Raw genomic sequence first — 17,015 nt, 5'->3', positions numbered from 1 at the left:
TATCAAGCAGGGTGACAGCACGGAGGTGGTCAAAAAAAGTTTTTAAAATAGACAGAAGGGAAACCTCAGCAAATATATTTTATATCTCTAATTGTCAAGGAATGGATGTTTCCAACAGAACCAAAAAATATGAAGGGTAGAGCACTTAGTAAGTCTGGTTTAAACGCGATGCATTTTGAAGTTGTATTGAGATGATAAGTTAATCTCTCAGACCAACAGGTGTCATCATAACATTAAAATAGACATCATATCAAATTGTGACGTAAAGATACACTTCTATCAGCATGAACAAATTCCAATTCAACAATATTTACTGCTTCCTGTGTTTATAAATGTACTATTAAGGGATGTAAAAAATGCCTAACTGGAACCTATTGGCATTCTAAATGATCCTCTGGAAAAACCTACTTCACATCCAAATCAGAAAACGATGTATTAGTGAATACCTTGATGTCAATAAGAATATGACATGTTCAATTATATCAAACACACTGCGGAGTTATATAATAACGAACTGCACTAACATACATAATAAATACCAAAGTGTTGTTTAAATAGTAGTGAAGTGCCCACGGTCAGTTGATGAGTAAAAGTTTTTTTTTAATATATGCAAGCTTGAGAAACTCACTCTACAGCACCACCTACTGGCCAGGGATTGCAACTACATTGTTACAGGTGAACATTTACAGAAGACCTAAGGATTTGCATTCTAAATGTTTACATAGCCACTAGCAATATTAAAATAAAAGCATGACTAAAAAGCATAAGTGTGTACCTAACACAAGATTCTTACCATGCAGTGAAACTTTGAAGGCAAGTGCGGATGACAATGTGGGTGATGAATAAAACTGAGCGACATGTTTACAGGGTGAAGTTGTTAAAAGTTTAAATGTCCAACTTGCACTTGAAAAGTGCTTGTAACGTAACAAAACATCCCGCGCACTTCACACGGGTGGAGAACAGTTAAGTACCTTTGTATATGGAGAAATAAAACTGGCAAGACACACAAGTCCAGCATCTGCAAACAGCTTGGCTACTTCAGCAATACGTCGAATGTTCTCCTCACGGTCCCCTGGGCTAAAGCCCAGGTTTTTGTTCAAACCTTGCCGAATGTTGTCACCATCCAACGTGTAGCAGGGTATGCCATGGCAAACCAAGTACTCCTCCAGTGCCATGCTAACTGTCGTCTTACCAGCTCCGGACAGGCCTGTTAAATAGAACCATCAGATCAGAATAAACTAAGTATACTTACTAAAACTATCTTCAGCAAATATTCTGCGTTAACACAATTAGAAGGCTGTATATAGTCCCGGCCAGAATGGAGATGATTGGGTAATTCCTCCGTCAATCACTACTGCAAGTGACCGGGATTGATTTTACACACACTTTGTTTTATGTAACTATCCTCCATTCACTTCATTTTGGTGGAGAAAAAATCCTGCTTTTATCGGGAGACTTTGCTATTGTTTCGGTCATGAGTTCTGTTTTCTGTAGTTCGTAGAAACTCTGTTTAAATAGACTCTGTTTGCTGTAAGTCCTGCCATAAGCCCCACTCTGCCTCCAACTCAGTGGCTAACAGTGCAACTCACTGCCTGACACAGTGGTGTCAATACTCACTTCGAATTAGAAAGTACCTCTTGCATTTATATAGCGCCTTTCACATCCTCAGGACATCACAAAGCGCTTCACAGCTAATAGCTAATTGATAGAGATTGATTGCCATGATTAGCCAACAACTCCATTATCGTTGTATCATAAAATTACCAGGATGGTAGATGGCGAACTAGTTGGAAAAACCCAACTGGGTCACTAATATCCTTTAGGGAAAGAAGCCTGCGGACCTTACCCTGTCTGGCCTATATGTGACTCCAGTCCCACACCAACGTGGTTGACTCTTAACTGCCCTCTGAAGTTGTCTCGCAGGCCACTCAGTTGTATCAAGCCACAATGATTCAAGAAGGCAGCCTACCATCAACGTCTCAAGGCAACTAGGGGTAGGCAATAAATGCCGGCCTTGCCAGTGATGCCCACAACCCGAGAATGAATACAGAAACAGTTAAACAGCTAATTTTTTTTTTAACGACTGGAATTTCATCTTTAACTGCAAAAATTAAGGAAAGGACATACAACAATAAACTTCCATTTAGATAGCACCGTTAATGTAAACAAAATATTCAAAAGGGGCTTCAGAGATGAGCAAAACTGGACATTATGGGGGGAGTTTTATTCACCCAGGATGAGCCGGGGGTGGGGGGGGGGGGGGGGGGGGGGGGGGGGAGTTAAAAATTCAAAAAATCTGAAACCCGACCCCCCCCTCCATTCTCCTCCTCATCCCCCGTGGCCCACAACCTTCTCCCCAACCCCCCACTGATGTCCTACCCAGCCGGGCACTCAGGGCAGAATTAGAGGAGCAAAGTGATCAGAGCAGGGGATAAGGGTGGAGGAGGTCACAGAGGGAGGGTGGAGATCTGTAAGTGAGAACAAGGATTTATAAATCAACATACTGAGGAATAGGGAGCAAAGGTAGTCCGGCTCAGACAGGAATGATGAGCAAGCAGGGCCGAGATCCAGACAGAATGCGGACGGTGAAATCTTTGGCGAGTTGGAGTTTATGGAGGTTGGAGCACAAGAGGGTGGCAAGAAGGGTGTTAGTCTGGAGGGGCAAAGGCATGGATTAGGGTTTTGGTTGCCTTGGATGTGAAGTAGGGCAGAGGTGGGAGTTTGGACTCCTGGCGGCATTCAAGGAAGGAATAATGTAATGTTACCTGTAAGCCAGACGGTGCATCCGCGGAAGCCACCTCTTGTTCCCACAACCTGTCCACGCTTGTTCCTGCTGACATGGTGCGCCTGAAAAGTCACATTGGTTGCCCTCTGTTTACCCTGTATGATACATAGCACAGCTTTGAGAAATGAATGTCAAAGTCCATAAGCATCAAAGTTACTTCAAGGGGTGAAAAACATTGCACTCAACTCTGCAGCAAAAACTCTATGGACCCGCACAAGACGCTCAGAATTAGCTTCTGTTTAAATAGTGCCTTCGGGATTCTGAATACTCCCTACTAAAACTTGCCAATTAATTATTACTTTTTTTTTTAAAAGCAGTGCTGGATTTTATTAGTGCCTTGCAGCAGTCCTGCAAATAAGAACATAAGGAGAAGGGGTCCAGAACGAGGGGTCACAGTCTCAGGACATTTAGGACTGACATGAGGAGAAATTTCTTCACTCAGAGGGTGGTGAACCTGTGGAATTCTCCACCACAGAAGGCTGTGGAGGCCAAGTCACTGAATATATTTAAGAAGGAGCTAGATAGATTTCTAGACACAAAAGGCATCAAGGGCTAAGGGGAGAGAGCGGGAATATGGTATTGAGATAGAGGATCAGCCATGGTCATATTGAATGGCGGAGCAGGCTCAAAGGGCCTACTCCTGCTCCTATTTTCTATGTTTCTAAAGATAAGAAATGGGAGCAGGAGTAGGCCATATGGCCCCTCGAGACTGCTCCGCCAGTCAATAAGATCATGGCTGATCTTCGACCTCAAATCCACTTTCCCACCCGATCCCCATGACCCTTGACTCTCAGAGTCCAAAAATCTGTATCTCAGTCTTGAATATACTCATCAACTGAGCACCCACAGCCCTCTGGGGTAGAGAATTCCAAATATTCATGACCCTCAGTGAAGAAATTCCTCCTCATCTGAGTCCTAAATGTCCGAACCCTTATCCTGAGACACTGTCCCCCAGTTCTAGACCCTCCAGCCAGGGGAAACATCCTCTCAGCATCTACCTTGTCAAGCCCTCTAAGAATCTGATATGTTTCAATGAGATCAACTCTCTTTCTTCTAAACTCCAGAGTGTATAGGCCCATTCTACTCAATCTTTCCTCATAGGTCAACCCTCTCATCCCAGGAATCAATCTAGTGAACCTTCATTGCACCGCTTTTAAGGCAAGTATATCCTTCCTTAGGTAAGGAAGCCAAAACTGCACACACCACTCCAGGTGTGGTCTCACCAAAGTCCTGTACAACTGCAGCAAGACTTACTTATTCTTGTACTCCAACCCCCTTGCAATAAAGGTCAACATACCATTTGCTTTCCTAATTGCTTGCTGTACATGCACGTTACCTGTCTGCGTTTCGTGCACAAAAACACACAAATCCTCAACACCAACATTTAATAGTTTCTCACCATTTAAAAATATTCTGTTTTTCTATTTTTCCTACCAAAGTGAATAACCTCACATTTCCCGACATTATACGCCATCTGCCATCTTCTTGCCCACTCACTTAACCTGTCGCTATCCCTTTGCAGCCTCCTCACAGCTCACTTTCCCACCTAGCTTTGTATCGTCAGCAAACTTGGATACATTACACTCGGTCCTTTCATCTAAGTCATTAACATAGATTGTAAATAGTTCAGGCCCAAGCACCAATCCCTGCAGCATCCCACTAGTTACAACCTGCCAACCCGAAAATGTTTACTCCTACTCTGTTTTCTGTCCGTTAACCAATCCTCAATCCATGCAAATATATTATCCCCAATCCCATAAGCCCTAATCTTGTGTAACAACTTATGTAGCACCTTATCGAATGCCTTTTGAAAATCCAAATATATTACATCCACTGGTTTCCCCCTGATCTACCCTGCTAATTACACCCTCAAAAAACTAAGATTTGTCAAACACGTTTTCCCTTTCATAAAACCGTTTGGAATCCACTAAATCATATGATTTAAGTGCCCTATTACTACGTCCTTAATAATAGATTCTAACATTTTCCCTACTAATGTCAGGCTAACTGGCCTATAGTTCCCTATTTTCTCTCTCCCTCCTTTCTTGAATAGGTGGTTACATTTGCTACCTTCCAATCCACGGGGACCACTCTAGAATCTAGGGAATTCTGGAAGATTAAAACCACTGCATCCACTATCTCTGCAGCCACCTCTTTTAAAACCCTAGGATGTGGGCCACCAGGTCTAGGGGATTTGTTGGCTTTTAATCCCTCCCTCTCATTAGACCTTTAGTTCCCCACTATTTCCGGGATGTTTTTGTGTCTTCTACTGTGAAGGCAGATATAAAATATTTGTTTAACGTCTCTGCCATTTCCTTATCCCCCATTATAATTTCTCCTGTCTCTGCTTCTAAAGGGACCCACGATTACTTTCGCTGATCTCTTCCTTTTTTTATACTTGTAGAAGCTCTTACAATCTATTTTTATATTTCTTGCTCGTTTACTTTTTTTTATCGTTCATGGGATGTGGGCGTCGCTGGCAAGGTCAGCATTTATTGCTCATCCCTAATTGCCCTAGAGAAGATTGTGGTGAGCCGCCATCTTGAACCGCTGCAGTCCGTGTGGTGAAGGTTCTCCCACAGTGCTGTTAGGAAGGGAGTTCCAGGATTTTGACCCAGCAACGATGAAGGAACGGCGATATATTTCCAAGTCATGATGGTGTGTGACTTGGAGGGGAACGTGCAGGTGGTGTTGTTCCCACGTACCTGCTGCCCTTATCCTTCTAGGTGGTAGAGGTCGCGGGTTTGGGAGGTGCTGTCAAAGAAGCCTTGGTGAGTTGCTGCAGTGCATCCTGTGGATGGTACACACTGCAGCCACGGTGCGCCGATGAAGGGAGTGAATGTTTAGGGTGGTGGATGGGGTGCCAATCAAGTGGGCTGCTTTGTCCTGGATGGTGTCGAGCTTCGAGTGTTGTTGGAGCTGCACTCATCCAGGCAAGTGGAGAGTATTCCATCACATTCCTGACTTGTGCCTTGTAGATGGTGGAAAGGCTTTGGGGAGTCAGGAGGCGAGTCATTCGCCACAGAATACCCAGCCTCTGACCTGCTCTTGTAGCCACAGTATTTGTGTGGCTGGTTCAGTTAAGTTTCTGGTCAATGGTGACCCCCAGGATGTTGATGGTGGGGGATTCGGCGATGGTAATGCTATTGAATGTCAAGGAGAGGTGGTTAGATTCTCTCTTGTTGGAGATGGTCATTGCCTGGCGCGAATGTTACTTGCCACTTATCAGCCCAAGCCTGGATGTTGTCCAGGTCGTGCTGCATGCGGGCATGGACTGCTTCATTATTTGAGGGGTTGCGAACGGAACTGAACACTGTGCAATCATCAGCGAACATCCCCATTTCTGAACTTATGATGGAGGGAAGGTCATTGATGAAGCAGCTGAAGATGGTTGGGCCTAGGACACTGCCCTGAGGAACTCCTGCAGCAATGTCCTGGGGCTGAGATGATTGGCCTCCAACAACCACTACCATCTTCCTTTGTGCTAGGCATGACTCCAGCCACTGGAGAGATTTCCCCAATTCCCATTGACTTCAATTTTACTAGGGCTCCTTGGTGCCACACTCGGTCAAATGCTGCCTTGATGTCAAGGGAAGTCACTCTCACCTCACCTCTGGAATTCAGCTCTTTTGTCCATGTTTGGACCATGGCTGTAATGAGGTCTGGAGCAGAGTGGTCCTGGCGGAACCCAAACTGAGCATCAGTAAGCAGGTTATTGGTGAGTAAGTGCCACTTGGTAGCACTGTCGACGACACCTTCCATCACGTTGCTGATGATTGAGAGTAGACTGATGGGGCGGTAATTGGCTGGATTGGATTTGTCCTGCTTTTTGTGGACAGGCAATTTTCCACATTGTCGGGTAGATGCCAGTGTTGTAGCTGTACTGGAACAGCTTGGCTAGAGGCACGGCTAGTTCTGGAGCCTTCAGCACTACAGCTGGGATGTTGTCGGGGCCCGTAGCCTTTTCTGTATCCAGTGCACTCAGCCGTTTCTTGATATCATATATACTTTCATATTCAATGTTTTCCCTCTATCAATTTCTTGGTTATCCCCTGATTTCTAAAACCCTCCAAATCCTCAGACTTACTACTCTTTTTGGCAACATTGGAAGCCTCTTCTTTTAATCTAATACTATCCTTAACTTCTCTAGTTAGCCACGGTTGGATCACTTTTCCTGTGGAGTTTTTATTCCTCAAGGGTATGTATATTCTTTAGGAATTATGAATTATTTCTTTAACTGTTCACCATTGCTTATCTACAGTCATATCTTTTAATCTAATTTCCCAATCTACCTTAGCCAACTCGCCCCTCATCCCTACATAATTGGTCTTGGTTAAATTTAAGACCCTAGTTTCGGACTTAACAACATCACACTCAAACTCAATATGAAATTCTATTATATTAAGATCGCTCTTCCCCAGAGGATCCTTTATTATATGATTGCTAATTAATCCTGTCTTATTACACAATACTAGATCTAAAATAGCCTGTTCCCTAGTTGGTTCCTCGACATATTGTTCCAGAAAATTGTCTCAGATGCATTCCATGAACTCGTCCTCCAAACTACTAACACACAACCATTACTGACAGCCCCTTTCTAAATTAAAACTCTAGGGTGCAGCCAAACTTCAACTATAGCATAACCACAGTTAATGAAGATTGGGGGGTGGGGGGGGGGGGGGGGAAGAAAGGTCACGAAGGGATTTAAACAGAAGGGTGAGAATTTTAAATTTGAGGCGGTGTGGGAACTGGGAGTCAATGTAGATCAGCGAGCGGGACTTGGTGTGGGATAGGATAGGGGCAGCAGAGTATTGGTTGAGCTGATGGATAGAGAATGAGCGGCTGGTCAGGAGAGCATTGGAATACTCGAATCTGGAAGTGACAAAGGGCTGGATGATGGTTTCAGCGGGAGACTGAGACGTGGTGGCAGCGTGACCAAGGTTGGGAACTAAATATTTACTAATAACTTTTAGAAAAGATAGGCAAAATGGAAAAGGAGGGGGGTATCCCTAATAATAAAGGATGAGATAAATGCAGTAGCAAGAAAGGATCCTAGCTCAGAAAATCAGAATGTAGAATGAGCATGGGTGGAGCACTGAAATAACAAGGGGCAGAAAACACTGGTGGGAGTAGTTTATAGGCTGCCTAACAGTAGTCAGTGTTGGACAGAGTATAAATCAGGAAAATAGAGCATGTAACAAGGGGGAATGCATTAATCATAGGGGACTTTAATCTTCATAGACGGGAGAAACCAAATTGGCAAAAGTAGTTGGAGGACGAGTTCATGGAATGCATTCGAGATAGTTTTCTAGAACAGCATGTTGAGGAACCAACTATCTTAGATCTAGTATTGTGTAATGAGACAGGGTTAATTGGTAATCTTATAGTTAAGGATCCTCTGGGGAAGAGTGATCACAATATGATAGAATTTCAGATTGAGATTGAGAGTGACATAGTTAAGTCTGAAACTAGGGTCTTAAATTTAAACAAAGACAATTTCATGGGTATGAATGGCGAGTTGGCTAAGGGAATCAAGGGATATGGAGATAGTGCAGGAAAGTGGAGTTGAGGTAGAAGATCAGCCATGATCTTCTGAATGGCGAAGCAGGCTTGAGGAGCCACATGGCCTACTCCTGCTCCTATTTCTTGTATTCTTACGGGTTGAGGCAGAACATAGGAGAGGGGCCGATGTTATGGAGGTGAAGTAGGGGGTCTTTGTGATGGAGAGGATATGAGGTCGGAAACTCAGCTCGGGGTCAAATAGGATGCAGAAGACTATGAAATGTCAGGTTCAACCTGAGTCTGTGGTTGCAGAGGGGGATGGAATTAGTGGCGAGGGTTTGTTGGGGGGCGAAGAAGATGGCTTCAGTCTTCCCAGTGTCCAACTGAAGGAAATTGCAGCGCATCAAAGACTGGATATCAACAACAATTAACCACTGGGGCCAGATTCTGTGCCCAATTCTGTACTATTTACCACGGAGTAGTCCCGACATTACATAATAAATACTTGGACAGCTTCCCAACATCATTAGGAGTAAAAAGAAAACCTCTAGTGCACGAAATGCAGTAAAGACACAACACCTTTAAAAATAGATTTGCTGTTTTTGTTACAGATAGTCCACAGAGACACTCGCTGAATGCTGGAAATCTGAAAAAACAGAAAATGCTAGAAATACACAGCACCTGAAAGAGAAAAGTTGAACATTTTTGGTTCGAGACCCTGATGGCAGGATAAGCTATCTTTACAGATGTTGGCCATGATGTGGAGATGCCGGTGATGGACTGGGGTTGACAATTGTAAACAATTTTACAACACCAAGTTATAGTCCAGCAATTTTATTTTAAATTCACAAGCTTTCGGAGGCTTCCTCCTTCCTCAGGTGAACATGTTCACCTGAGGAAGGAGGAAGCCTCCGAAAGCTTGTGAATTTATATAGCACCTTTAACATAGTAGTAAAACGTCCAAGACAGAACAATGAGCAAAACACTGAGAAAACAATGGTGGGTAAGAGCAGAATGTCACACTACGTGTTCAAATTACTTATTGATTGATATAACTCAACTACTTAAACCAATCTCGGCAGTGATCAATGGAACATCTCTTGATGCCGAGGTGGTTTGAAGTATGGCACCCAGTTGTTCCTGTTTACACTGAAGGACCACAAGAATCAATATCACCCTTTTAATAAGACTGCAGTGCATCCCTGAATTGCCTGCTGCAAGATTGAGGGAAAGCAATGCAGTATACGCTCTTCATCATCAACAGCTGTGTACAAGGCCCGAGTATCACAAGTTGAACTGAAGGAAGCATTGTGCATAAGTGGGAGGGAGAATCTGGGATGAACACGAGGTCATTGGACTTTTGCAGTGAGCCGATGGGATCCAAGCCAAAGATAACAGAACCAGCAAAATGTTCAAGCATCATGTGTTCATTTTTCTTTGCTTTAAAGTCATGACTCAGATACCTTCAAAACCAGTAATAAAAAAGTGGTCAAAGTTTATTCAGAAAGCAACAAACTGTTAACTGACACCACAGATTTGGACAGTTTTCCACCTCACCAATTACGTCAGTGTATTCTGATATTAGGGACAGGCACACACAGTGAGCTGACCCCCTCAGGCAATCAAATCCAGGTCCAGGAAATTACATGGACCAAGTGTTATCTATAAAAACACTTACCTTCTATATAATATATTACGTCAGCAAAGACTTTTAGAATAACATTCCACCTCCCATATTAGTTTACCACCATTCACACAAATATACCTCTCCCTTACAGCAAACAAAGTCTCATACACTTCCACCATCTTAATATAAACTCACCAACTATACTGAGATTTACATCGCAACAGGTAACCCAGAGGAGCAGTACTCATTCAGTTTTCAGATTAAGTTATATTTTATCCTTAGCTAGCCTGCGGGCACTTTGTAAATGCCTGAAATGTATTTTTGACATAGGTGTGGCAAAGTTCTCAAGTCCCTGGTCTCCTCTCTCCATGACTGGCAGTCAGCCAGCCAATCGGGTGCCACAGCGAGCCGCAGAAATGGGGTAAGATTGCAGGTAAACAGCACTGTGCAGCTAATTCTACTCATCCGCAACGAAAGCAGCAGCCCCAGTAGGATAACAAACGCCATCCGACAAAATATTTATTCAGCTGATCTCCACAGGTGGTTTGGGGTCTGCAGCACAGTTGTGATGTTCATTTACTAGCCTTGGCCTATCCCTTTAAGGCCAGATCTTCTCTATGGAAAAGTGATCTAAATAGATCCTGTGATCAATTAGAGTTTAACTGCTGTTTGGCGAGGGAAATTTGCAGATATTTGTAAACTTTTGGCTACAGCTCAGAAAAATAAAGCACATCATTCTTTCTCTTTTTAATACTTTCAATACTCTTCAGTAACATAGACATACACAAAACTTTTATCTAACATTATTCACTGGAAGCTGGAGGATGCATTTTTTTTAAGGAGAGCAGTATGTGATGCAATGGAGAATGTACTGTTGTTCTATGGTTAGAGATAAAGGAAATGGTAGTTAAAGTAAGTTAATGGATGTAATGTACATCAAACTGTACAGATAAATTATATAGAAATTGAAATTAATTGAAAAGTGATGTGAAATTTTACATGGAAAGACTTTTATAATTTAAGGTTTGGGAATATTAAAGATAAATTAACTTGGAAGATTAAATTGTATACAAAAGAGTGTAGAATTTACATCCACCAATTGATTTCCAGTGGCAATACACATGGAAGTGAAGATGATAAGCATTCTTCGGGTGAAGCGGGTCAGTGGAGGGTGGGGGAGGGAAGAGATAACTGAACCGGGGTGTGCAGACTTTGTTCAGTCCCCGTTTTAAAGTCATACATTCTGTCCTTACTTTATATTTATATTATAAATTCTTATGTCCACATTTACAATGAAAACTGCTTATGTAAAATTGTCATATTGTAATTACATTCTCCTGATGGGTCTGGTGCGCCGCCACTGGGGCAAAGGTGCAATTACAGCGTGACAAGTTTACATAGGAATTTCCATTATAAATTTGGGCATAGGAATTGAAAATGCAAAAAGTTGACAGGAAGTGCACAAGCTGCGAGAGTGCTACCACTGAGCTACGGCTGTCACAATTACAGATGTATTCATCCAGAGAAGCTGTTCATTAGGTAAAATTAAAGTCCTGGTTATTAATCACACTCAATTATGTCACTAATGTCCATGCGAAATTACATATTAAAGTTTTACTGCCAGATATGAGTAAAACTATTTTCAATACCACTGAAGCTCAGGGAAAGTTACTAGTGGTTTGCCATACTATTTCATGCTTGTGATAACACATCTCAGTGTTAAAAATCAACTCTATCACTACAGAGAGAAAGATCACTAGTGCAAAATTACCTTAAAAGTTCGGCAATAAGAAAAAACTTACATTTATATAGTACCATTCACAAACTCAGGATGTTCCAAAGCACTTCACAGCCAATGAAGTACTTCTGAAGTGTAGTCACTGTTGTAAAGTAGGAAAGTGCCAGGCAATGACCATCTCCAACAAGAGAGAGTCTAACAACCTCCCCTTAACATTCAACGGCATTACCATTGCCGAATCCCCCACCATCAACATCCTGCGGGTCACCACTGATCAGAAACTTAACTGGACCAGCCACATAAATACTGTGGCTACAAAAGCAGGTCAGAGGTTGGGTATTATGTGGCGAGTGACTCACCTCCTGACTCCTCAATGTCTTTCCACCATCTACAAGGCACAAGTCAGGAGTGTGATGGAATACTCTCCACTTGCCTTGATGAGTGCAGATCCAACAACACTCAAGAAGCTCGACACCATCCAGGATAAAGCAGCCCACTCGATGGGCACCCCATCCACCACATTCACTCCCTCCATCACTGGTGCACCGTGGTTGCAGTGTGTACCATCTACAAGAGGTACTGCAGCAACTCACCAAGGCATCTTCGACAGCACTGCCCAAACCCGCGACCTCTACCACCTAGAAGGACAAGGGCAGCAGGTGCATGGGAACAACACCACCTGCACGTTCCCCTCCAAGTCACACACCATCCTGACTAGGAAATAAACCACAGTTCCTTCATCGTCGCTGGGTCAAAATCCTGGAACTCCCGACCTAACAGCACCATGGGAGTACCTTCACCACACAGACTGCAGCAGTTCAAGAAGGCGGCTTACCACCATCTTCTCAAGGGCAATTAGGAATGGGCAATAAATGCTGGCCTTGCCAGCAACACCCACATTCCATGAATGAATATAAAAAAAAAATGTGGCAGCCAATTTGGGTACAGCAAGCTCCCACAAACAGCAATGTGATAATGACCAGATAATCTGTTTATGGTGATGTTGGTTGAGGGATAAATATTGGCCAGGACACCGAGGGAGGGCTGCCCTGCTCTTCTCCAAATAGTGCTGTGGGATCTTTTACGTCCACCCAAGGGGCCAGACGAGGCCTCAGTTTAACATCTCATCCAAAATAGGGAGTAATTAACAAATATCTTACAATTTACACAAAACGATTTCGGAGCCCAGGGAATCCACAAGGAACACCCTAAAACTGAGGATTAGCAATAAGGCCACATTCCTGGAACTGGTGCAGAGATTGGAGAAAGAAAAAAAAATCTCATTCTGCCACAAGGCCCTCCACCCCATCCAATGACTAAAAAAAATGTCTTGTGCACATTCACCACAGCCTCCTTGCTTTTGTATTCAATGGGCCTATACAAGACCTAGAATCTTACTTATCCTTTACATAGCTTTTAAACTCTCATCCCACTTTTTAAATATCTATCTGTACCCTTCGATCTCTCTGTCATACTTTCACACCACTGAGAATTTACCATATTTCCATTCTACGGCGTAGATTTTCAACTTGCCACCCACTGTGGAAATCGATGGAAATGAAACTCGGGCAACGTCCATAACTAGCGTCAGATCCCCGATGCAGTTTAACGCCGGAGCATGTTGAAAATCTACCTATGTTCGTCCCCAAAACGCAAAATGCACCCACTTTACATTTGAACTCCTTACTCACCCTTCTCCGATCCACCATCCACCCCCTGGACTCCCTCGCCACCCTCTCCAGACCCTCTGGATCCCTCTCTCTTTCTCCCTCTCCCATATCTCCCCCATCACCGTCCGCCATCTCTTGCTCTCTCTCCCCCCCACCGTCGCCTCCTCCATCTTCTCCCCCATCTCTCCACCTCTCCCCACTTCTCCTCCCCATCTCTCCTTCTCCCCCCCATCTCACTCTCCCCTTCTCTCCCCCCCCCCATCTCTCTCCCCTTCTCCCCCCCCTCCATCTTCTCCCCCATCTCTCTCCCTCTCCCCCATCTCTCCCTCTCCCCCCCCCATCTCTCTCCCTTCTCCCCCCCCCATCTTCTCTCTCCCTTCTCCCCCCCCCCCATCTCTCTCCCCCTTCTCTCCCTCCCCCCCACCCCACCCTCCCCACCCTCTCCCCACCCTCCCCCACCCCTCCCCCCCTTCCCTCCCCCCCACCCCCTCCTCCTCCCCCCCCCCATCTCTCTCCTCCTCCCCCATCTCTCTCTCCTCCTCCTCCCCCCCCCCATCTCTCTCTCTCCTCCTCCTCCTCCTCCCCCCCCCCCATCTCTCTCCCCTTCTCCCCCGCCCCCTATCTCTCTCCTCCCTTCTCCCCGCCCCCCCATCTCTCTCCTTCTCCCGCCCCCCCCCATCTCTCTCCTTCTCCCGCCCCCCCATCTCTCTCTCCTTCGGTCCCCGCCCCCCATCTCTCTCCTTCTCCCCGCCCCCACTCCATCTCTCCCCTTTCTCCCCGCCCCCCCCATCTCTCTCCTTCTCCCCGCCCACATCTCTCTCCTCCTCCTCCTCCCCCCCCATCTCTCTCCTTCTCCCCGCCCCCCCAAACCGCCCCCCCATCTCTCTCCTTCTCCCCGCCCCCCCATCTCTCTCCTTCTCCCCGCCCCACATCTCTCTCCTCCTCCTCCTCCCCCCCCATCTCTCTCCTTCTCCCCGCCCCCCATCTCTCTCCTTCTCCCCCCCCCATCTCTCTCCCCTTCTCCCCCCCACCCCCTCCTCCCCCCCCCCCGCATCTCTCTCTCCTCCCCCCCCGCATCTCTCTCTCCTCCCCCCCCCGCATCTCTCTCTCCTCCCCCCCCCCCGCATCTCTCTCTCCTCCCCCCCCCCCCCGCATCTCTCTCTCCTCCCCCCCCCCAAAACCCCGCATCTCTCTCTCCTCCCCCCCCCCCCCCCGCATCTCTCTCTCCTCCCCCGCCCCCGCATCTCTCTCTCCGCCCCCCCCCGCATCTCTCTCTCCTCCCCCCGCCCCCGCATCTCTCTCTCCGCCCCCCCCCCGCATCTCTCTCTCCGCCCCCCCCCCCGCATCTCTCTCTCCGCCCCCCCCCCCGCATCTCTCTCTCTCCTCCCCCCCGCCATCTCTCTCTCCCCTTCCCCCCCCGCCATCTCTCTCTCCCCTTCCCCCCCGCCATCTCTCTCTCCCCTTCCCCCCCGCCATCTCATCTCTCTCGCTCCTTCCCCCTCCCTCTCATCTCTCCACCCCCCCCCCATCCCCCTCTCCCCCCCCCTCTCCCCCCCCCTCTCCCCCCCCATCCCCCTCTCCCCCCCCTCTCCCCCCCCCTCTCCCCCCCCCTCTCCCCCCCCATCCCCCTCTCCCCCCCTCTCCCCCCCCATCCCTCCCTCTCCCCCCCCATCCCTCCCTCTCCCCCCCCCATCCCCCTCTCCCCCCCCCATCCCCCCCTCATCTCTCCCTCTCCCCCCCCATCCCTCCCTCTCCCCCCCCATCTCTCCCTCTCCCCACATCTCTCCCCACATCTCATCTCATCCTCTCCCCACATCTCATCTCATCCTCTCCCCACATCTCATCTCATCCTCTCCCTCTCCCCTCATCTCATCCTCTCCCCACATCTCCCCTCATCTCATCCTCTCCCCACATCTCCCCTCATCTCATCCTCTCCCCTCACCTCATCTCTCCCTCTCCCCTCATCTCTCCTCACCCTCTCCCCTCATCTCATCTCACCCTCTCCCCTCATCTCATCTCACCCTCTCCCCTCATCTCATCTCACCCTCTCCCCTCATCTCATCACCTCCCCTCCCTCTCATCATCTCATCACCTCCCCTCCCTCTCATCTCATCACCTCCCCCCTCATCTCATCTCTCCCTCTCCCCTCCCCTCATCTCTCCTCCTCATCTCATCACCTCCCCTCCCTCTCATCATCTCATCACCTCCCCTCCCTCTCATCTCATCACCTCCCCCCTCATCTCATCTCTCCCTCTCCCCTCCCCTCATCTCTCCTCCTCATCTCATCACCTCCCCTCCCTCTCATCTCTCCCTCTCATCTCATCTCTCCTCTCCTCCCTCCCTCATCTCTCCTCTCCTCCCTCATCTCTCCTCTCCTCCCTCCCCCATCTCTCCTCTATCTCTCCTCTATCCCCCCATCTCTCCTCTCCTCCCTCCCCCATCTCTCCTCTATCTCTCCTCTCCCCCCCCATCTCTCCTCTCCTCCCCATCTCATCTCTCCTCCTCCATCTCATCTCACTCTCCTCCACCCCCTCCATCTCTCTCACTCTCCTCCACCCCCTCCATCTCTCTCACTCTCCTCCACCCCCTCCATCTCTCTCACTCTCCTCCACCCCCTCCATCTCTCCTCCACCCCCTCCACCTCTCTCACTCTCCTCCACCCCCTCCATCTCTCTCACTCTCCTCCACCCCCTCCACCTCTCTCACTCTCCTCCACCCCCTCCACCTCTCTCACTCTCCTCCATCTCTCCCCCCCGCGCGGTCTCACTCACCCAGTTCGGATTGTTGTTGAGCTTGACTTTCTTCACCTGCTTCGCCTCCTCCATGGTTCTGGTTCAGGATCCGCCTCAGGCCTCCAGCTGGTTCGGGTTCGGGTTCGTGTTGGGGACGGCGGCCCCGCTCGGCTCGGCTCGGATTCACCGACTCCGGAACTCGGACAACCAGCAGCAGCTCCGACCGCCAGCTCGAGCGGATCCGCGAGACGCCAGCTCACACGCCAGGGGCGGGGCCAGAGCGAGAGAGGTATCGCGAGAGCCGGGCCTGGTGTCCCCATCAAGCACACGTCTCACTCACACACTGGCGCTCTGGGCATCTCACCCAGGCAAGGGGTTGTGCTGTGTGAGCAAGGAACTGGGAGTAAAGGGAGGGGGAGAAAGAAAGACTTGCATTTATACAGCACTTTTCACAACCTCAGGACGTCCCAAAGCGCTTTACAGCCAATGAGGTATTTTTTGAAGTGTAGTCACTGTTGTAATGTAGGAAAAGTGGCAGCCAATTTGCGCACAGGAAGCTCCCACAAACAGCAATTTGATGATGACCAGTTAATCTGTTTTAGTGATGTTGGTTGAGGGATAAATATTGGATAGGACACTGGGGATAACTCCCCTGTTCTTCTTCAAAATACCACCATGGGATCTTTTACATCCACCAGGGCAGATGGGGTCTCAGTTTAACAGATCACCTGAAAGGCAGCACCTTCAACAATGTAGTATTCTTTTAGTACTGCACTAGAGTGTCAGCCTAGATTTTATTTTCTGGAGGGGGACCTGAACCCATGACCTTCTGACTCAGAGGAAGAAGTGCTACCAACTGAGCTATAGCTGACACTATACAAAGGGAGGGCAGGTAAAGGGAGTGGAACTGTGGGAGCAGGGGCGATGGTTGGGAGTGTGGGCTTTGAAGGAATATGGACTT

The 17,015-nt window shown here is 47.4% G+C and overlaps 1 protein-coding gene across 1 annotated transcript in view; it reads right to left on the bottom strand.

Annotated features, from left to right (window-relative positions):
- Positions 1-16,330, bottom strand: part of papss1 (3'-phosphoadenosine 5'-phosphosulfate synthase 1) — a 59,198-nt gene extending 42,868 nt beyond the window's left edge. The window contains exons 1-3 of the mRNA XM_067994436.1: positions 16,094-16,330; positions 2,766-2,880; positions 972-1,207 (exon numbers count right to left, since the gene is read on the bottom strand). Coding sequence (XP_067850537.1) covers positions 972-1,207; positions 2,766-2,880; positions 16,094-16,147 — 405 coding nt within the window. The 5' untranslated portion in view covers positions 16,148-16,330. The remainder of the gene's footprint in view (positions 1-971; positions 1,208-2,765; positions 2,881-16,093) is intronic.
- Positions 16,331-17,015: the final 685 nt, after the last annotated feature.

This window comes from Heptranchias perlo, chromosome 1 (assembly GCF_035084215.1).
Source record: "Heptranchias perlo isolate sHepPer1 chromosome 1, sHepPer1.hap1, whole genome shotgun sequence".
Classification (NCBI taxonomy): Eukaryota; Metazoa; Chordata; class Chondrichthyes; order Hexanchiformes; family Hexanchidae; genus Heptranchias; species Heptranchias perlo.
The sequence above is the reverse complement of the archived record's forward strand: the minus strand, read 5'-3'. Positions and strand labels throughout refer to the sequence as shown.